The sequence below is a fragment of the Scyliorhinus canicula genome, chromosome 20 (genome assembly GCF_902713615.1).
Source record: "Scyliorhinus canicula chromosome 20, sScyCan1.1, whole genome shotgun sequence".
Lineage (NCBI taxonomy): Eukaryota > Metazoa > Chordata > Chondrichthyes > Carcharhiniformes > Scyliorhinidae > Scyliorhinus > Scyliorhinus canicula.
This window is the reverse complement of record NC_052165.1, coordinates 92,278,708-92,299,408: the sequence shown is the minus strand read 5'-3', so window position 1 is coordinate 92,299,408 and position 20,701 is coordinate 92,278,708. Positions and strand designations below refer to the sequence as shown.

Genomic DNA, 20,701 nt, shown 5'->3' with positions numbered 1-20,701 from the left:
AGAAATGTTGACTCTCTGTCTCCCTCTCCACAGATGCTGCCTGGCCCGCTGGGATTTCCGGGGAGCTGCCGTGGATATATCAGACTTCCAGCGTCTGGAGTAATTCCCTCGTACATACTCCGTCCATGTCGATCTCAGGGTGGTTCTCGTTATAAATCAAGACGGCAAAATAACTATCACTCAAAGGAAAAAGTCAACTTTTCCAGTCGACTTTTGATGCTGAACTTTCACTGGAAGGTTTTGCCATTTTTAAAGTTGGGATGAAATGGAGTGATACCCCGATAGAATATGTCACAGCTAATTCAAGACATTCTCATCTGTCAATAGGACTGTTGTTTGCGGTGCTTGAGAGCTTCAGCCATTTTGGAAACTGCCATCTGGATGTTGCCCAGCTCCAGCTACAAAGGAACCGGGATTTATTACTAATAACATGAATAACCGAGTTGGCTGTGATAGCCTGATCAAACCGTGGCTGGAACGATAATCTTACGGATATCTCAGGGTTTGATGGGATTTCGAAAATAGAGCACGAAAGTCAGGAGGTTTGTCAAAACTGCCAAAAAGGGTGAGGCCCCAGTACACTTATTTCCGCTTGGACATTTGAAGGATGTGAGGGGGCCTGGGTGAGGGAGCTTGGGAGGGCAAAGTAGGTGCCTGGGAGCAGCAGAAGCACAGAGGCAATTAATGTCTCCCCCAGGTCCCCTCAGAGCCCTCCACTCTATCCCCAGGAGATATCTGCACACTGACTGGGGTCTCTCAGTCCCCTCTCTCTCTCAGGGAGATATCTGTACACTGACTGGTGTCTCTCAGTCCCCTCTCTCTCAGGGAGATATCTGTACACTGACTGGTGTCTCTCAGTCCCCTCTCTCTCAGGGAGATATCTGAACACTGACTGGTGTCTCTCAGTCCCCTCTCTCTCAGGGAGATATCTGCACACTGACTGGTGTCTCTCAGTCCCCTCTCTCTCAGGGAGATATCTGTACACTGACTGGTGTCTCTCAGTCCCCTCTCTCTCAGGGAGATATCTGTACACTGACTGGTGTCTCTCGGTCCCCTCTCTCTCTCAGGGAGGAATCTCGTCCACTGACTGGTGTCTCCGGTCCCCTCTCTCTCAGGGGAGAAATCTAGTAGCATGACTGTGTCTCTCAGTCACCTCCCTCTCTATCAGGAGATATCTGTACACTGACTGGTATCTCTCCATTCCCCCCCTACTCTCTCAGGGAGAGATCTGTACACTGACTGGTAATCTCTCCGTCCCCCTCTCTCTCTCAAGGGAGATATTCTGTACACTGACTGGTATCTCTCATTCCCCCCTCTCTCTCGGGCGGTAATCTGTACACTGACTGGTATCTCTCAGTCCCCCTCTCTCTCAGCGGAGATATACGTACACTGACTGGTGTCTCTCGCAGGCCCCTCTCTCTGAGGAGATTTATCTGTACACTGATGGTGTCTCTCAGTCCCCTCTCTCTCCCAGGAGATATCTGTACCACTGACTGGTGTCTCTCAGTCCCCCGCTCTCTCTCAGGGCGATCATCTGTACACTGACCTGGTGTCTCTCAGTCCCCTCTCTCTGAGGAGATATCTGTACACTGACTGGTGTCTCTCAGTCCCTCTCTCAGGGAGATATCTGTACACTGACTGGTGTCTCTCCCTCTCTCTCAGGGAGATATCTGTACACTGACGTGTCTCTCAGCTCTTCAGGGAGATATATGTACACTGACTGGTGTCTCTCAGTCCCCTCTCTCTCAGGGAGATATCTGTACACTGACTGGTGTCTCTCAGTCCCCTCTCTCTCAGGGAGATATCTGTACACTGACTGGTGTCTCTCAGTCCCCTCTCTCTCAGGGAGATATCTGTACACTGACTGGTGTCTCTCAGTCCCCTCTCTCTCTCAGGGAGATATCTGTACACTGACTGGTGTCTCTCAGTCCCCTCTCTCAGGGAGATATCTGTACACTGACTGGTGTCTCTCAGTCCCCTCTCTCTCTCAGGGAGATATCTGTACACTGACTGGTGTCTCTCAGTCCCCCTCTCTCTCTCAGGGAGATATCTGTACACTGACTGGTGTCTCTCAGTCCCCTCTCTCTCAGGGAGATATCTGTACACTGACTGGTGTCTCTCAGTCCCTCTCTCTCAGGGAGATATCTGTACACTGACTGGTGTCTCTCAGTCCCCTCTCTCTCAGGGAGATATCTGTACACTGACTGGTGTCTCTCACCTCTCTCTCAGGGAGATATCTGTACACTGACTGGTGTCTCTCAGTCCCCTCCTCTCTCAGGGAGATATCTGTACACTGACTGGTGTCTCTCAGTCCCTCCCTCTCCTCAGGGAGATATCTGTACACTGACTGGTCTCTCAGTCCCTCTCTCTCAGGGAGATATCTGCACTGATGGTGTCTCTCAGTCCCCCTCTCTCAGGGAGATATCTACACTGACTGGTGTCTCTCAGTCCCCTCTCTCTCAGGAGATATCTGTACACTGACTGGGTCTCTCAGTCCCTCCTATAGGGAGATATCTGTGCACTGACTGGTGTCTCTCGGTCCACTCTCTCTCTCAGGGAGCTAGCTGTACACTGACAGGTGTCCCTCTCTCTGAGGGAGATATCTGTACACTGACTGGTGTCTCTCAGTCCTCTCCCTCTCTTTCAGGGAGATATCTGAACACTGACCGGTGTCTCTCAGTCCCCACTCTCTCTCTCAGGGAGATATCTGTACAATGACTGGTGTCTCTCAGTCCCCCCTCTCTCAGGGAGATATGTACACTGACTGGTGTCTCAGTCCCCTCTCTCTCAGGGAGATATCTGTACACTGACTGGTGTCTCTCAGTCCCCTCTCAATGAGGGAGATATCTGTACACTGACTGGTGTCTCTCAGTCCCCTCTCTCTCTCTCAGGTAGATATCTGTACACTGACTGGTGTCTCTCAGTCCCCTCTCTCTCTCTCTCTCTCAGGGAGATATCTGTACACTGACTGGTGTCTCTCAGTCCCTCTCTCTCAGGGAGATATTGTACACTGACTGGTGTCTCTCAGTCCCCTCTCTCTCAGGGAGATATTTGTACACTGACTGGTGTCTCTCAGTCCCCTCTCTCTCAGGGAGATATCTGTACACTGACTGGTGTCTCTCAGACCCCTCTCTCTCTCAGGTAGATATCTATACACTGACTGGTGTCTCTCAGTCCCCTCTCTCTCAGGGAGATATCTGTATACTGACTGGTGTCTCTCAGTCCCCTCTCTCTCTCAGGGAGATATCTGTACACTGACTGGTGTCTCTCAGTCCCCTCTCTCTCAGGGAGATATCTGTACACTGACTGGTGTCTCTCAGTCCCCTCTCTCTCAGGGAGATATCTGTACACTGACTGGTGTCTCTCAGTCCCCTCTCTCTCAGGGAGATATCTGTACACTGACTGGTGTCTCTCAGTCCCCTCTCTCTCTCAGGGAGATATCTGTACACTGACTGGTGTCTCTCAGTCCCCTCTCTCTCAGGGAGATATCTGTACACTGACTGGTGTCTCTCAGTCCCCTCTCTCTCTCAGGGAGATATCTGTACACTGACTGGTGTCTCTCAGTCCCCTCTCTCTCAGGGAGATATCTGTACACTGACTGGTGTCTCTCAGTCCCCTCTCTCGCTCTCAGGTAGATATCTGTACACTGACTGGTGTCTCTCAGTCCCTCTCTCTCTCTCTCAGGGAGATATCTGTACACTGACTGGTGTCTCTCAGTCCCTCTCTCTCAGGGAGATATCTGTACACTGACTGGTGTCTCTCAGTCCCCTCTCTCTCAGGGAGATATTTGTACACTGACTGGTGTCTCTCAGTCCCCTCTCTCTCTCAGGGAGATATCTGTACACTGACTGGTGTCTCTCAGTCCCCTCTCTCTCTCAGGTAGATATCTATACACTGACTGGTGTCTCTCAGTCCCCTCTCTCTCAGGGAGATATCTGTACTACTGACTGGTGTCTCTCAGTCCCCTCTCTCTCTCAGGGAGATATCTGTACACTGACTGGTGTCTCTCAGTCCCCTCTCTCTCAGGGAGATATCTGTACACTGACTGGTGTCTCTCAGTCCCCTCTCTCTCTCAGGGAGATATCTGTACACTGACTGGTGTCTCTCAGTCCCCTCTCTCTCTCAGGGAGATATCTGTACACTGCCTGGTGTCTCTCAGTCCCCTCTCTCTCTCAGGGAGATATCTGTACACTGACTGGTGTCTCTCAGTCCCCCCTCTCTCTCAGGGAGATATCTGTACACTGACGGGTGTCTCTCAGTCCCCTCTCTCTCTCAGGGAGATATCTGTACACTGACTGGTGTCTCTCAGTCCCCTCTCTCTGAGGGAGTTATCTGTACACTGACTGGTGTCTCTCAGTCCTCTCTCTCAGGGAGATATCTGTACACTGACTGGTGTCTCGCAGTCCCCTCACTCTCAGGGAGATATCTGTACACTGACTGGTGTCTCTCAGTCCCTCTCTCAGGGAGATATCTGTACACTGACTGGTGTCTCTCAGTCCTCTCTCCCTCAGTGAGATATCTGTACACTGACTGGTGTCTCTCAGTCCCCTCTCTCTCAGGGAGATATCTGCACACTGACTGGTGTCTCACAGTCCCCTCTCTCTCTCTCAGGCAGATATCTGTAAACTGTTCAATGATGGATCAGAGTTGATGTGAAATAATCCGAGTTTGTGTTTTTGGTGATTGGAGAAGTTTATTTGCTTTATCGCTCAGAGTGGTTACAGGACGTTGCGAAACTTCAGTGAGCTGTGACCCATCTGTCTCTCATAGTGTTCATCAAAATCTTCATTCTGAGACACTGTGAAGTGATTCTTCCAGTCTCCAACCTCACCTGTCAGAGAGAGAGTGAGAGAGAGTGAGTCAGAGTGAGGGAGAGAGAGAGAGAGAGAGAGAGAGTGAGTCAGAGTGAGGGAGAGAGAGAGAGGGGAGAGAGAGAGAGAGAGAGTGAGTCAGAGTGAGGGAGAGAGCGAGAGGGATAGTCAGTCAGAGTGAGGGAGAGAGAGAGAGAGAGCCAGTCAGAGTGAGGGAGAGAGAGAGAGAGGGAGAGAGACAAAGAGAGAGACAGTGAGATAGAGAGAGAGAGTGAGTCAGAGTGAGTGAGAGAGAGAGAGACAGAGAGAGTGAGTCAGAGTGAGGGAGAGAGAGAGAGGGAGGGAGAGACAGACAGGGAGAGAGAGGGAGAAGCCACAAGTGAGAGTTAGAGACAAAGAGAGAGTGAGATGATGAGACAGAGAAGGAGACAGAGAAGTAGACAGAGAGATGTATAGACAGTAAATATTGAGAGGAATTGAGGGCAGAGATACAAAGAGAGAGGGAGTGGGAGAGAGAGACAGAGAGAGAGAGAGAACCAGAGTGTGCGATGGGACAGAGAGAGAGAGATAGTGCGAGGGAAGCAGAGAGAGGGACAGAGAGAGAGAGTAGGAAAGAGAGAGGGAGAGAGTGGGAAAGAGAGAGGGAGAGTTGGAAAGTGGAAAGTGAGATAGTGGGAAAGAGAGAGGGAGAGAGAGTGGGAAAGAGAGAGGGAGAGAGAAAGGGAGTGGGACAGAGAGTGGGAAAGAGAGAGGGAGAGAGAGGGAAAGAGAGTGGGAAAGAGAGAGGGAGAGAGAGTGGGAAAGAGAGAGGGAGAGAGAAAGGGAGTGGGAGAGAGAGTGTGAAAGAGAGAGGGAGAGAGAGGGAAAGAGAGTGGGAAAGAGAGAGGGAGAGTTGGAAATAGAGAGGGAGAGAGAGATAGAGAGAGAGAAGGAGAGAGTGGGAAAGAAAGAGGGAGAGAGAGGGAGAGAGAGAGGGAGAGAGTGGGAAAGAGAGAGAGAGAGCGGAAGAGAGTGGGAGAGTGGAAAAGAGAGAGGGTGTGAGAGAGAGAGAGGGAGAGTGGGAAAGAGAGAGGGAGAGAGAGGGAAAGCGAGAGGTAGAGAGTGTGGGCAAGAGAGAGAGAGGGAGAGGGAAAGAGAGAGAGAGAGAGGGAGAGAGGGAGAGAATGGGAAAGAGAGAGGGAGAGAGAGAGGGAGAGTGGGAAAGATAGAGGGAGAGAGTGTGGAAGAGAGAAGGAGAGAGAGAGAGAGAAGTGGGAAAGAAGAGTGGGAAAGTGAGAGAGTGGGAAAGAGAGAGGGAGAGAGAGGGAGAGAGAGAGGGAGAGAGAGAGGAGAGAGAGAGAGAGGAGAGAGAGGGAGAGAGAGAGGGAGAGAGAGAGGGAGAGAGAGGGAAAGAGAGAGGGAGAGAGAGGGAGAGATAGTGGGAAAGAGAGAGATTGAGTGGGAAAGAGAGAGGAAGAGAGAGAGGGAGAGAGAGAGAGAGAGGGGGGAGAGAAAGTGGGAAGGAGAGGGGGAGAGAGAGAGGAGAGAGAGCGAGAGGGAGAGAGAGGGAGAGAGTGGGAAAGAGAGAGGGAGTGGGAAAGAGAGAGAGAGTGGGAAAGAGAGAGGGAGAGAGTGAGGGAGAGAGAGAAAGAGAGAGAGAGAGTGGGAAAGAGAGAGGGAGAGAGTGGGAATGAGAGAGGGAGAGAGAGGGAGAGAGAGAGAGGGTGGGAAAGAGAGAGAGAGAGTGGGAAAGAGAGAGAGAGTGTGGGAAAGAGAGAAGGAGAGAGAGAGAGTGGGAAAGAGAGAGGGAGAGAGTGAGGGAGAGAGAGAGAGAGTGGGAAAGAGAGAGGGAGAGTGGGAAAGAGAGAGGGAGAGAGTGGGAAAGAGAGAAGGAGAGTGGGAAAGAGAGAGGGAGAGAGAGGGTAAGAGAGAAGGAGAGAGTGGGAAAGAGAGAGAGAGAGTGGGAAAGAGAGAGAGAGAGAGTGGGAAAGAGAGAAGGAGAGAGAGAGAGAGAGTGGGAAAGAGAGAGGGAGAGAGTGAGGGAGAGAGAGAGAGAGTGGGAAAGAGAGACAGGAGAGTGGGAAAGAGAGAGGGAGAGAGTGGGAAGAGAGAAGGAGAGAGTGGGAAAGAGAGAGGGAGAGAGAGGGAAAGAGAGAAGGAGAGTGGGAAAGAGAGAGGAAGAGAGATGGAGAGTGGGAAAGAGAGGGAGAGAGAGGGAAAGAGAGAGGGAAAGAGAGAGGGAGAGAGAGAGGGAGAGTGTCAATATATTTGGGTGTCATTCCCGTGCTGATGTGTTTGGATTTTCCTCTTCCCATCCATTCCCTCCCTGGGATCCACATTTCCCCTCGCCCCCTGTTGACGGAGGCTTGGCAACTTCCTGCAGTGTCTCTGGCCAATGGTAGCCCCCCAGGATGTTGACAGTGGGGGATTCAGCGATGGTGATGTCATTGAATGTCAAGGGGAGATGGATTTGGACATGGACGGCTTCAGTGTCTGAGGAGTTGTGAATGGGGCTGAACATTGTGCAGTCAGCAGCGAACATCCCCACTTCGGACCTTACGATGGAGGGAAGGTCATTGATGAAGCAGCTTTAGGTGGTTGGGGCCGAGGACACTCATCATCGCCCCTTGATATTTGAAGGCATTCCCATCGCTGAATTCCCCCATCAACATCCTGGGGGTTCCCATTGATCAGAAACTGAACTGGACCCAGCCATATAAACACTGCGGCTCCCAGAGCAGGTCAGAGGCTGGGAATCCTGCGGAGAGTAACTCACCTCCTGACTCCCCCCAAAGCCTGTCCACCATCTACAAGGACACAAGTCAGGAGTGTGATGGGACCCTCTCCAGTTGCCAGTGTAATATTCTTGTTCCAGAACACTTGTAGCTAAAGCTATCAATGATTTATTAACCGCCAGCGATGCCCCACATCCCGTGAATGATTCAGTACAAAGGTGGGACTTACAGCTTGAGCCTTTCCTGGTGTGTGTGTGTGTGTGTGTGTGTGTGTGAGAAGAGGGAGACAGTGTCTCAGGGAGCCGCCCCGCTCCCCATGCTCTACATTGACCCTTTTCAATGGCTGGATTGTCTCTCCCAGCCCAGAATGGAGGCCGTTCATGGGGTCGGTTCAGGGGAGGCCCAATCCGGCCTACCCGGAAAGGCTGGGCCCAGGGGAGGTCAGGGCACAGGGCCTCAGAGGGTGAAAGGTCAATTCCGATCACCCCGCTCTCTCACCCTTGACCCTTGGAACCTACCTTTGCGCATGAACCTGGAGATGTTCTGATTCATGATGTGTTTCGGGATGGTGGTGTAATTGGCCATCGGATTGTCCTTCATGACTTTGAAGGAGGAAAGGTGAACGATCTTCTCAATGACGTCCTCTTCCAGAACCTTCTCCATGAACTCAGCCACCTTCAGAATCTCCCGTCTTGGATTCTATAGGGTGGGAATGGACCGGAGTTAGAGACCTCATGGGTCAGTGAGACAAGGGGGACCGAGAAACCAGGCCTGGGGTCAGGGGTCAGTGAGACAGGGGGACCGAGATACAAGACCCAGCGGTCAGTGAGACAGGAGGACCGAGAAACCAGACCCAGGGTCAGGGGTCAGTGAGACAGGAGGACCGAGAAACCAGACCCAGGGTCAGGGGTCAGTGAGACAGGGGGACCGAGAAACCAGGCCTGGGGTCAGGGGTCAGTGAGACAGGGGGACCGAGAAACAAGACCCAGGGGTCAGTGAGATGGGAGGACCGAGAAACCAGACCCAGGGTCAGGGGTCAGTGAGACAGGAGGACCGAGAAACCAGACCTGGGGTCGGGGTGAGTGAGACAGGGGGACCGAGAAACCAGACCCGGGGTCAGTGAGACGGGAGGACCGAGAAACCAGACCCAGGGTCAGGGTCAGTGAGACAGGAGGACCGAGAAACCAGACCCAGGGTCAGGGGTCAGTGAGAAGGGTGGACCGAGAAACCAGACCTGGGGTCGGGGTGAGTGAGGCAGGGGGACCGAGAAACCAGACCCAGGGTCAGGGGTCAGTGAGAAGGGTGGACCGAGAAACCAGACCTGGGGTCGGGGGGTCAGTGAGACAGGGGGACCGAGAAACCAGACCCAGGGTCAGTGAGACGGGAGGACCGAGAAACCAGACCCAGGGTCAGGGGTCAGTGAGACAGGGGGACGGAGATACCGGGGTCAAGGGTCAAGGGGAAAGCGACTGACCACCCGGACCAGGGGTCAGATGTCAGTGAGGGAGACGCTGACTGTCCAAATGAGTGTAGGCTCAAGGGGAGAGGAACTGACCATCCACACCCAGCTCAGTGAGAGGTGCTGATCACCCAGTCCAGGGGTCAGAGGTCAGTGAGTGATGCACTGAACTCTCACCCTGAACAATTTCATGTTTCTCTCTGTCTCTCTCTCTCTGTCTCTCCCTCTCTGCCTCTCTCTCTTTCTCCCTCTCTGTCTCTCTCTCTCTCTCTATCCCGCTCTCCCTGTCTGTCTGTCTCTCACTCTCACACTGTGTGTCTTTCTCTGTCTGTCTGTCTCTCTCTCTCCCTCCCTCTCTCACTGTCTCTCTCTCTCTCTGTCTCTCTCTCTCGTTCTCTCACTGTCTCTCTCTCTCACTGTCTCTCTGTGTGTCTATCTCTCTCTCTCTTTCACCGTCTCTCTCTCTCTCTCACTGTCTCTCTCTCTCACTGTCTCTCTGTGTGTGTCTCTCTCTCGTCACGAGACCCTGTACGAGCGTGTGGTCAGTTCCAGCCCCCTCCACCCGGGGTCGCAACATCAGTGAATTAACCAATAATTCTGATTAACGTCTCGTGATTCTTGCCCGAGACGTCTGCAATCAGATGCAGACTCCAGATTTATAAGTAAAAACATTAACAAACTATTTATTAATAACAAGAGGAAAAGATGAATATATGAAAAGTAATAACAGAACAATGGTCTAACAATCGGCCTAATCTCAAATCCACGTCCCATCCTCCACCCACCCACACACACACAAGACAGACACACACGGCGGGAATGGGGGGGAAAGGTTTAAACTGAAACAGGATTAATAATTATGAGATTGTTCTTTGCTGCCGATGTACTCTTTGTACTCAGCGATCTCCTGATCATGTATCCAATCAGAAACTGGAGGTTGTAGAAAGCTCTCTAAATCAGCAGGCAGAGAGAGAGAGATTCAAAGCTGCCTGGTGCCTGGATATCTTCACAGCGCACACCCTAAACAATCTGGCACTCTTCACAAGATCCACCTTCCATCTGGAACTTTCTGTCTGGCCCCCACCAATCACAGACCCCAATAGGAAATGGTACATTTCCTGATTGGCTGCTTGCCAAGTCTATCAAATCATCATCACCGGTTCTGCCTCAGAATCGGAAGGGGATGTCTCTGCCTGGTCCATCACGATCGGCATTCCAACTCTGCCCAAAATCTATAAAACAGAAAACCCAGATGGTGTAGTGAGGCTATAGCAGCTTAACCAGAAGACAGGCAGCAGGGAGGGGGGGTACAACAGTACCTTAACAATACCTCTCTCTCTGTTGTCGTGCTGTTCAGCTTCGGGTAACACGGACTGCAACACGATGCAGTTACCTGTCAAGTAGACACTAAACGTGGGCGTTGGTTCAATAAGATTTATTGAACTTCAGTAATGAAGCACACAGCTGCCTGTGGGTTGACTCTCTGCTACTCTCAGTAAACTAACACTAACTATCTAGACCAGGCTAGCTCTGAACCACGTGTAGAAGGTGTTGAATGATTTGTACACCCTGACTGTCACTACAGTTGTCACCAGTGGAAAGAGGTGGAGTGCTGATGTCTCATGTGTTTTGTAGGTGGAAGCCCCCCTCTGGTGTTCTGTCAGGTGATTGGTTGTGTTCTTTCCTGTATGTTGATTGGCTCACCTGGGTGTCTGTCACTGCCTGCTCTTACACCATGATGTGCGTGGGTGAATATTATGACAGCTGTCTCATCTCTCACGCTGACTTCCTCTCTCTCTTTGTCTATCTTTGTCTCGTCTCACTCTTGCTCTCGCTGTCTCTATCTCTCGCTGTCTCTATCTCTCGCTGTCTCCATCTCTCCCTGTCTCTATCTCTCCCTGTCTCTATCTCTCCCTGTCTCTATCTCTTGCTGTCTCTATCTCCCGCTGCCTCTAGCTCCCGCTGCCTCTATCTCTCGCTGTCTCTATCTCCTGCTGCCTCTATCTGCCGCTGCCTCTATCTCCCGCTGCCTCTATCTCTCCCTGTCTCTATCTCTCCCTGTCTCTATCTCTCCCTGTCTCTATCTCTCCCTGTCTCTATCTCTCCCTGTCTCTATCTCTCCCTGTCTCTATCTCTCCCTGTCTCTATCTCTTGCTGCCTCTATCTCTCGCTGTCTCTATCTCTCCCTGTCTCTATCTCTCCCTGTCTCTATCTCTCCCTGTCTCTATCTCTCCCTGTCTCTATCTCTTGCTGTCTCTATCTCCCGCTGCCTCTCGCTCCCGCTGCCACTATCTCTCGCTGTCTCTATCTCTCGCTGTTTCTGTGTGTCTCTCTCTCTCTCCCCACCCGCCTCCCTCACACAATATTACACCCTCGGACACTCATCCTCCTCCACACTCAGTCCCTCCCACGGCCGTTACCTCCTTTATATCCTCAAAGAAGAGGAAGAGAATCCGATGTTTGATCTTCGCTTCCCACCATCCCTTCACATGGTCGTACCAGGAACCCCAGCTCACTGAAACAGAGCAAGAACAGGCACAGTAAGATCCCATCGAGATTCTCCCTGTTCCCAAAGACAAGAACAGGGACAGTGTAGAGGGAGCTTTACTCTGTATCTAACCCCATGCTGTACCTGCCCTGGGAGTGTTTGATGGGGACAGTGTAGAGGGAGCTTTACTCTGTATCTAACCCCGTGCTGCACCTGTCCTGGGAGTGTTTGATGGGGACAGTGTAGAGGGAGCTTTACTCTGTATCTAACCCCGTGCTGTACCTGTCCTGGGAGTGTTTGATGGGGACAGTGTGGAGGGAGCTTTACTCTGTATCTAACCCCGTGTTGTACCTGTCCTGGGAGTGTTTGATGGGGACAGTGTAGATGGAGCTTTACTCTGTATCTAACTCCGTGCTGTACCTGTACCTGGGGCTGCTTTAGCACTGGGCTAAATCGCTGGCTTTTAAAGCAGGCCAAGGCAGGCCAGCAGCACGGTTCAATTTCCGTACCAGCCTCCCCGAACAGGTGGCAGAATGTGGCGACTAGGAGCTTTTCGCACTAACTTCATTGAAGCCTACTCATGACAATAAGCGATTTTCATTTCATTTTTCATTTCCTGGGAGTGTTTGATGCTCGGTTAAGGATTGTTGATGATATATTAACCTTTGGGTAATCTATCTCTTTACACTTTGCTCCTGATTGGGAATGGTCTGGTGGTGTGACTGTGAACAATCCATCAGTCTTCAACTTAAAGCAAACTCATTTATTGCGTAACAATTGATTAATATTGAGTTTGCACACTCCACTGAACTATAACTAGCAATCAAGTAATTTATATTAAAGTATTAACTAATTGAAACTAAACGTGCTAAACTATGTTGTGAAGGATCTATCACACTCAATCTCGTCGCTCCTGGTTGGCAGAGGCCGAGATCCTCTCAGTGTTGTTATTGATAGTGCGATGCAATGCTGCCCTCTAGTGGGCAGTGTTACACTGAGATGTAATAATTAACCCTTTTCGCTGTCTACATATATACACATCATTACAGTTGATGTGCGGAGGAAACCCACCTTGTCCGTGCAGGAATTTTTGGAAGAATTCCAGCCAGTATCCCGGTTCCGGCATTGTGTTGTCCATCCGATGGAAATGGAAATACGACACAAGATTATCTTTAGCATTTCGAGCGACGACTATGGTCTGGGAAGAGGAAACACAAATCCATTAGGGAGTCCTCACTCTTCCCTCTGACCTGTCTGAGTGAGGGGGGAGTGAGGGAGTCTCACAGTTTGGAGACGTGAGGGAGGGGGGAGGTGAGGAGGTCTCACAGTTTGGAGACTGAGGGAGGGGGGAGTGAGGGACATGTCCCACAGTTTGGAGACGAGGGAGGGAGGGGTGAGGGAGTCCACAGTTTGGAGACTGAGGGAGGGGGGAGTGAGGGAGGGGGGGTGAGGGAGTGTTGAACAGGGTTGAGGGATTGAGGGGTTTACGGGGTAGATGGGGGTGATGGGGGGTGGAGGGTAGGGATGTGTCCCGGGTCCCTACCTACAGTCCTGCTCCCAGACAGGATTTGGGACACCGTTGGATCGGGAGGTGAGTTTTAATCACCTCGGAGACGCCATTTTCTCAATCAGTTCAATACCTGCGAGATGGAGATGTTACAGCATTCCGCTCAAATAATCCTGCTCACATTGTACACCGACTCTCCCCTGGGTCTGGGTCCCCCCCTCCCATCCCCCCCCCACCCCACGGGCAACCGACTCTCCCCGGGGTACGGGTCCCTCCCACGGGCACCGACTCTCCCCGGGGTACGGGTCCCCCTCCCCACGGGCACCGACTCTCCCCGGGGTATGGGTCTCCCCCACGGGCACCGACTCTCCCCGGGGTACGGGTCCCTCCCCACGGGCACCGACTCTCCCCGGGGTACGGGTCCCCCCCCACTGGGCACCGACTCTCCCCGGGGTACGGGGGGAAACATCCTCTCAGCATTCGCCGTGTCGAGCCCCCCCCCTCTCATTCTTCTAAACTCCAATGGGTGTGTCACCCCAACCTGCCCAAACCTCACAAGACAAATACCCCCTCCCCCCATCCCAGGCATCACCCCGGGGAACCTCCTCTGAACTGCCTCCGACACCAGTCTCTCCCTCCGTGAGTAAGGAGACCCAAACCATACGCAGTACTCCAGCTGCAGAAACACCAACAGTTGGAGCAAAACTTCCCAACTTTTACAGCCCAACCCCCCCCCACCCCCCCACCCGCCCCCCCACCCCCACCCCCCCACCCCCCCCCACCCCACCACCCCACCCCCACCCCCACCCCCCCCCCACCCCCACCCCCCCACCTCCCCACCTCCCCGATAAAGGGTCTCACCAGGAGGCCCCTCATCCTCAAATAATTCAAGGAAGGGGATTCGTTCATAGACGGGAGCTCGTTTACACATCTTCACATCACCGTTCTGATTGATCAGATCCACAATTTCCTGCATCCATGTTGTCCCTGTGGAGAGAGGGAGAGAGAGTGAGAGAGAGGGAGAGAAAGAGAGAGAGACAGAGAGAGAGAGAGAGAGAGAGAGACAGAGAGAGACAGAGAGAGAGGAACAGAGAGAGTGTGAGAGAGAATGTGACAGAGAGAGAGAGGAACAGAGAGAGTGTGACAGAGAGAGAGAGGAACAGAGAGAGTGTGACAGTGTGACAGAGAGAGAGAGGAACAGAGAGTGTGAGAGAGTGTGACAGAGAGAGAGAGGAACAGAGACATGTGACAGAGAGAGAGGAACAGAGAGAGTGTGAGAGAGTGTGAGAGAGAGAGAGAGGAACAGAGAGAGTGAGAGAGAGAGAGAGGAACAGAGAGAGTGTGACAGAGAGAGAGAGGAACAGAGAGAGTGTGAGAGAGTGTGACAGAGAGAGAGAGGAACAGAGAGAGTGTGAGAGAGTGTGACAGAGAGAGAGAGAAACAGAGAGAGTGTGAGAGAGAGTGTGACAGAGAGAGAGAGAGGAACAGAGAGTGAGAGAGAGAGTGTGACAGAGAGAGAGGAACAGAGAGAGTGTGAGAGAGAGAGAGAGGAACAGAGAGAGTGAGAGAGAGAGTGTGACAGAGAGAGAGAGAGGAACAGAGAGAGTGTGACAGAGAGAGAGGAACAGAGAGAGTGTGAGAGAGAGAGGAACAGAGAGAGTGTGAGAGAGTGTGACAGAGAGAGAGAGGAACAGAGACATGTGAAAGTGAGAGGAACAGAGAGAGTGAGAGGGAACAGAGAGAGTGGGAGAGAATGTCAGGGAGATGGAGGAACAGAGTTAGAGTGAGAGACACACAGAGACTTTAAACATCCCCATGAGTGGTCAAGAGAATCAAATTCACACAGATTCCAGCAGCCCTCCTCAAATGGTGTCCCCCATCGTAATGCCTGGACTCTCCCAACCCACCGTCAGGCCTGGGCCCTTAGCTTCCACCATGAGGCCTGGGCCACCACTCCACCATGAGGCCTGGGCCCTCATCCTGCACAGTGAGGCCTGGGCCCTCATCCTGCACAGTGAGGCCTGGGCCCTCATCCTGCACAGTGAGGCCTGGGCCCTCATCCTGCACAGAGGCCTGAGCCCTCATCCTGCACAGTGATCCCTGGGCCCTCATCCTGCACAGAGGCCTGGGCCCTCATCCTGCACAATGAGACCTGGGCCCACATCCTGCACAGTGAGGCCTGGGCCCTCATCCTGCACAGAGGCCTGGGCCCTCGTCCTGCACAGTGAGACCTGGGCCCTCATCCTGCACAGTGAGGTCTTGGCCCTCGTCCTGCACAGTGAGGTCTGGGCCCTCGCCCAGCACAGTGAGGCCTGGGCCCTCATCCTGCACAGTGAGGCCTGGGCCCACATCCTGCACAGTAAGGCCTGGGCCCACATACAGCACAGTGAGGCCTGGGCGCTCATCCTCCACAGTGAGGCCTGGGCCCTCATCCTCCACAATGAGGCCTGGGCCCTCAACCTGCACAGAGGCCTGGGCCCTCGTCCTGCACAGTGAGGCCTGGGCACTTTCCATCCACTGTGTGACTGTGCCTCTCTCCCCACCGTGAGGCCTGGGCCCTCTCCCCCCACCGTGAGGCCTGTTCTCCACTCACCTGATTTGGGGTAGGTGGCGATGAGCAGGTCATCGGGCTTGGCCTGGAAGTTTTTCACCATCTCCCAGTTATCAGCCACCCAGTCGGCTAAGGGGACATCTTCCAGCAGTTTGAGCTGCGTCTTCCTGATTGTCAAGTCTCGCAGCTCCGGATGAAAGTCCAGCTCCATCTCCAGGATCCTGAAACTGGGCAGCACCATGGTCAATTCATTCAGGATGAGGGTTGGTCAGTAAATTTGCAGATGATACGAAGATTGGTGGAGTTGTGGATAGTGAGGAGGGCTGTTGTCGGCTGCAAAGAGACATCGATCGGATGCAGAGCTGGGCTGAGAAGTGGCAGATGGAGTTTAACCCTGAAAAGTGTGAGGTTGTCCATTTTGGAAGGACAAATCTGAATGCGGAATACAGGATTAACGGTAGGGTTCTTGGCAATGTAGAGTAGCAGAGAGATCTTGGGGTCTATGTTCATAGATCTTTGAAAGTTGCCACTCAAGTGGATAGAGCTGTGAAGAAGGCCTATGGTGTGTTAGTGTGTTCATTAGCAGAGGGATTGAATTTAAGAGCTGTGAGGTGATGATGCAGCTGTACAAAACCTTCGTAAGGCCACATTTGGAGTAGTGTGTGCAGTTCTGGTCACCTCATTTTAGGAAAGATGTGGAAGCTTTGGAAAAGGTGCAAAGGAGATTTACCAGGATGCTGCCTGGAATGGAGAGTAGGTCTTACGAGGAAAGGTTGAGGGTGCTAGGCCTTTTCTCATTAGAACGGAGAAGGATGAGGGGCGACTTGATAGAGGTTATTAAGATGATCAGGGGAATAGATAGAGTAGACAGTCAGAGACTTTTTCCCCAGGTAGAACAAACCATTAAAAGGGGCCATAAATTTAAGGTAAATGATGGAAGATATAGGGGGGATGTCAGAGGTAGGTTCTTTACCCAGAGAGTAGTGGGGGCATGGAATGCACTGTCTGTGGAAGTAGTTGAGTCGGAAACGTTAGGGACCTTCAAGCGGCTAGTTGGATAGGTACATGGATTAGGGTAGAATAATGGAGTGTAGATTAATTTGTTCTTAAGGGCAGCACAGTAGCATTGTGGATAGCACAATTGCTTCACAGCTCCAGGGTCCCAGGTTCGATTCCCGGCTGGGTCACTGTCTGTGTGGAGTCTGCACATCCTCCCCGTGACTGCGTGGGTTTCCTCCGGGTGCTCCGGTTTCCTCCCACAGTCCAAAGATGTGCAGGTTGGGTGGATTGGCCATGATAAATTGCCCTTAGTGTCCAAAATTCTATGATCTATGATTAACCTAGGACAAAAGTTTGGCACAACATTGTGGGCCGAAGGGCCTGTTCTGTGCTGTATTTCTCTATGATCTATGTTCTTACCTTATTGAATCTCAGTCAGTTTAATCTTTGAGCTGTGAATTGGGTTTAACTTTGAGGAGGAGTTTGTCACCAATCGAGGAGACAGATTGCAAGTGTTGACAGGACTGGAACCAGTTTGGTTTCATTCCTTCGCCTTCTCTCTGGGCAAGGGGCCCAGTTCAGAGATAGAGAGAGAGAAATGAAAATCGCTTATCGTCACAAGTAGGCTTCAAATGAAGTTACTGTGAAATGACACAGAGACCAGAATGAGAGGCACAGAAAGAGACAGAGAGAGACAGACAGAGCGAAAGAGAGATTGCAAGAGACAGATAGAGACTGTGAGAGAGAGAGACAGAGCGAAAGAGACATTGTGAGAGACAGATAGAGACAGATAGACTGAAAGAGACAGAGAGACAGACAGAGCGAAAGAGAGATTGTGAGAGATAGAGACTGAGAGAAAGAAAGAAAGAGACAGAGACAGACAGAGAGAAGAGAGAGAGAGACGCAGAGCGACAGAGAAAGACAGAGAGAGAAGACAGAGAGAGAGACAGAGAGAGAGAGAGCGGGATAGGGATAGAGAGAAAGAGAGATTGTGAGAGACAGATGGAGACTGCGAGAGAGAGAGAAAGAGACAGAGACAGACAGAGAAAGAGACTGCGAGAGAGAGACTAAGAGAGAGAGACAGCCAGACAGAGCGAAAGAGTCAGACAGAGAGAGAAAAAGACAGACAGAGAGAAAGAGACAGAGAGAGAAAAGAGAGAGAGAGAGCAGGGTAGGGACAGAGAGAGAGAGCGATGTAGAGACAGAGAGAGAGACAGCGATGTAGACACAGTGAGAGAGCGATGTGGAGACAGAGAGAGAGAGTGATGTAGACACAGTGAGAGAGCGATGTAGAGACAGAGAGACAGCAGGGTAGGGACAGAGAGAGAGAGCGATGTAGAGACAGAGAGAGAGAGACAGCGATGTAGACACAGTGAGAGAGCGATGTAGAGACAGAGAGAGACAGCGATGTAGACACAGTGAGAGAGCGATGTAGAGACAGAGAGAGAGAGAGCGATGTAGACACGGTGAGAGAGCGATGTAGAGACAGAGAGAGACAGCGATGTAGACACAGTGAGAGAGCGATGTAGAGACAGAGAGAGAGAGCGATGTAGACACGGTGAGAGAGCGATGTAGAGACAGAGAGAGACAGCGATGTAGACACAGTGAGAGAGCGATGTAGAGACAGAGAGAGAGAGAGCGATGTAGACACAGTGAGAGAGCGATGTAGAGACAGAGAGAGAGAGAGCGATGTAGACACGGTGAGAGCGATGTAGAGACAGAGAGAGACAGCGATGTAGACACAGTGAGAGAGCGATGTAGAGACAGAGAGAGAGAGAGCGATGTAGACACAGAGAGAGCGATGTGGAGACAGAGAGACAGAGAGCGGGTAGGGACTAGAGAAAGAGCTCCTGCTCTTACCTTGTTTTCTCTCCAAGTCTCCAATGGTTGATGTCATCCAGGTTTATTGGACGGGATATGCAAATATATGAAGCAGATGATGATGTGGCTCTGCCCAATGTAGTCGGCTGTTAGACACTCGGGGAGAATTTGGGTGAGGTCAGAGTTCCAGGCCTAATCTGTAACCTGTTCTGATGTAGTTCTAATAAACAAGTGTTCAACAGATCCCCCAATATGTCTGCAGTCTGCCCCACCCCGAGAGCCCAAGATAAATGGACCCAATTATATACCGTGGTGGCAGCGTTGTCGACGCCGAGGTAAGAGAGACATTGGTGCTTTATCGAAGGAATCACTGTAAAGAAACACGTGAAAGCAGCTCGAGAAATCTGGGCGGTTGAAGGAGGCGCACTGGAGAGAGAGGAATGATGGGGGAACTTCATGGTCAGGCCGTGTCCTTGCCCCAGCCGCCTGACTGTCTCGAGGGGCAGAAGGGAGGTCTGCAGTGGGAGTTATGGTAACGCCATTATCTCCAGTACACAGCAGCGTCAGATCCTCAAGTCAAAGAGGCAAAGCTCTAAGTAACTACCTTCCTTTATTCAGTCAGTCCAGCAGCAGACGTCCCTCAGCTCTGTGTACTCAATATAATGAGGAAAGAACTCTTTATTTCCATTGTGTCCTGGCCTGGGGCTCTTTATAACGGGAAGATGTTGCCCATTTTCAGACTTGACAGACAAACCTGGAATAATATCTCAGTGGAAGGTGGAACGTCTTGTTCAGGATATTTGCATTGTGCATGGGAAGGTTGTTTGTGGTGCTCCTGAGGTTCGGGTCGTTCCGATGTGGCTGTGGGATATCGCGTGGAGCCAGGTTCAAAGAAGCCGAGATGGCTGCAGAACATGAATACTGTTCCCTAATTGGCTGATAATGAGGCCTTGGGGGTGGAGCCTACATTTACAGATTTGCCTCCAGTCAGCCCTGTGTTGGGCTTCGCAGCCAATCCCTCCTTGCCTGAGTCCTGCTTCGAACCTGAGCATGAACTGGATGCCCACATAAATGTGCACAGGCTGCTCGACGTGGGACACACACACGCACTTACATCCTCCTTCTCCTCCTCCTCCTCCCCCTCCCCAGAAACCCGACTCGCACCCACAGAGGACGGGAGGCAAATTCAGGCTGAAACACCAACTGCTTCTGAACCCCACTTTCACAAGGATAACACTGAGAGCAGATCAGATTCTGCACCATCAACGACAAACACAAGGTCGGTCTGCGTTAACCCAAACTTCGGTTTCGTCCCTCTGCCTGGAAAACAAATTTCGACTGGTGTCTCTCAGTCCCCTCTCTCTCTCAGGGAGATATCTGTACACTGACTGGTGTCTCTCAGTCCCCTCTCTCTCTCTCAGGGAGATATCTGTACACTGGCAGGTGTCTCTCAGTCCCCCCTCTCTTTCAGGGAGATATCTGTACATTGACTGGTGTCTCTCAGTCCCCTCTCTCTCTCAGGGAGATATCTGTACACTGACTGGCGTCTCTCAGTCCCCTCTCTCTCTCAGGGAGATATCTGTACACTGACTGGTGTCTCTCAGTCCCCTCTCTCTCTCAGGGAGATATCTGTACACTGACTGGTGTCTCTCAGTCCCCTCTCTCTCTCAGGGAGATATCTGTACACTGGCAGGTGTCTCTCAGTCCCCCCTCTCTCTCAGGGAGATATCTGTACACTGACTGGTGCCTCTCAGTCCCCTCTCTCAGGGAGATATCTGTACACTGACTGGTGTCTCTCAGTCCCCTCTCTCAGGGAGATATCTGTACACTGACTGGTGTCTCTCAGTCCCCCTCTCTCTCAGGGAGATATCTGTACACTGACTGGTGTCTCTCAGTCCCCTCTCTCTCTCAGGGAGATATCTGTACACTGATTGGTGTCTCTCAGTCCCCCCTCTCTCTCAGGGAGATATCTGTACACTGACTGGTGTCTCTCAGTCCCCCCTCTCTCTCTCAGGGAGATTGCTGTACACTGACTGGTGTCTCTCAGTCCCCTCTCTCTCTCAGGGAGATATCTGTATACTGACTGGTGTCTCTCAGTCCCCTCTCTCTCTCAGGGAGATATCTGTACACTGACTGGTGTCTCTCAGTCCTCTCTCTCTCAGGGAGATAGCTATACACTGACTGGTGTCTCTCAGTCACCTCTGTCTCAGGGAGATATCTGTACACTGACTGGTGTATCTCAGTCCCCTCTCTCTCAGGGAGATATCTGTACACTGACTGGTTTCTCTCAGTCCCCTCTCCCTCAGGGAGATATCTGTACACTGACTGGTGTCTCTCAGTCCCCTCTCTCT

General features: G+C 51.9%; 3 protein-coding genes across 6 annotated transcripts in view; 1 reads left to right on the top strand and 2 right to left on the bottom strand.

The window, feature by feature from the left end:
- LOC119954936 (sulfotransferase 1C2-like) overlaps positions 1-20,701 on the top strand; it is a 196,341-nt gene that overhangs the window by 4,186 nt on the left and 171,454 nt on the right. The gene's annotated exons all lie outside the window — the stretch shown is intronic.
- LOC119954932 (sulfotransferase 1C2-like) overlaps positions 4,668-20,701 on the bottom strand; it is a 156,741-nt gene continuing 140,707 nt past the window's right edge. Inside the window, exons 5-8 of the mRNA XM_038780657.1 lie at positions 12,544-12,670; positions 11,405-11,499; positions 8,044-8,224; positions 4,668-4,831 (exon numbers count right to left, since the gene is read on the bottom strand). Of these exons, the coding sequence (XP_038636585.1) occupies positions 4,719-4,831; positions 8,044-8,224; positions 11,405-11,499; positions 12,544-12,670 (516 nt within the window). The 3' untranslated portion in view covers positions 4,668-4,718. The remainder of the gene's footprint in view (positions 4,832-8,043; positions 8,225-11,404; positions 11,500-12,543; positions 12,671-20,701) is intronic.
- Positions 13,051-18,443, bottom strand: LOC119954941 (sulfotransferase 1C2-like). Of its 3 annotated transcripts, none has more exons than XM_038780676.1 (4): positions 18,390-18,443; positions 15,573-15,757; positions 13,841-13,966; positions 13,051-13,112 (listed from the first exon to the last, which is right to left on the bottom strand). In XM_038780676.1, the coding sequence occupies exons 2-4, from the start codon at positions 15,739-15,741 to the stop codon at positions 13,075-13,077; spliced, it is 333 nt and encodes a 110-aa protein (XP_038636604.1). In that variant the 5' UTR covers positions 15,742-15,757; positions 18,390-18,443; the 3' UTR covers positions 13,051-13,074. The 3 variants fall into 3 exon arrangements, with proteins under 3 accessions (XP_038636604.1, XP_038636605.1, XP_038636603.1); XM_038780677.1 differs by lacking the exon at positions 18,390-18,443 and adding an exon at positions 16,950-17,127; XM_038780675.1 differs by lacking the exon at positions 18,390-18,443 and having other exon boundaries at positions 15,573-15,863.

Coding starts and splice junctions, on each gene's coding strand:
- LOC119954941 (XM_038780675.1), bottom strand. CDS start 15,771: ATGGTGCTGCCCAGTTTCAGGATCCTGGAGATGGAGCTGGACTTTCAT. Junction 13,967..15,572: donor CGCCACCTACCCCAAATCAG/GTGAGTGGAGAA, acceptor CTCTCTCCACAG/GGACAACATGGATGCAGGAA. Junction 13,113..13,840: donor TGAGGATGAGGGGCCTCCTG/GTGAGACCCTTT, acceptor TCCATCTCGCAG/GTATTGAACTGATTGAGAAA.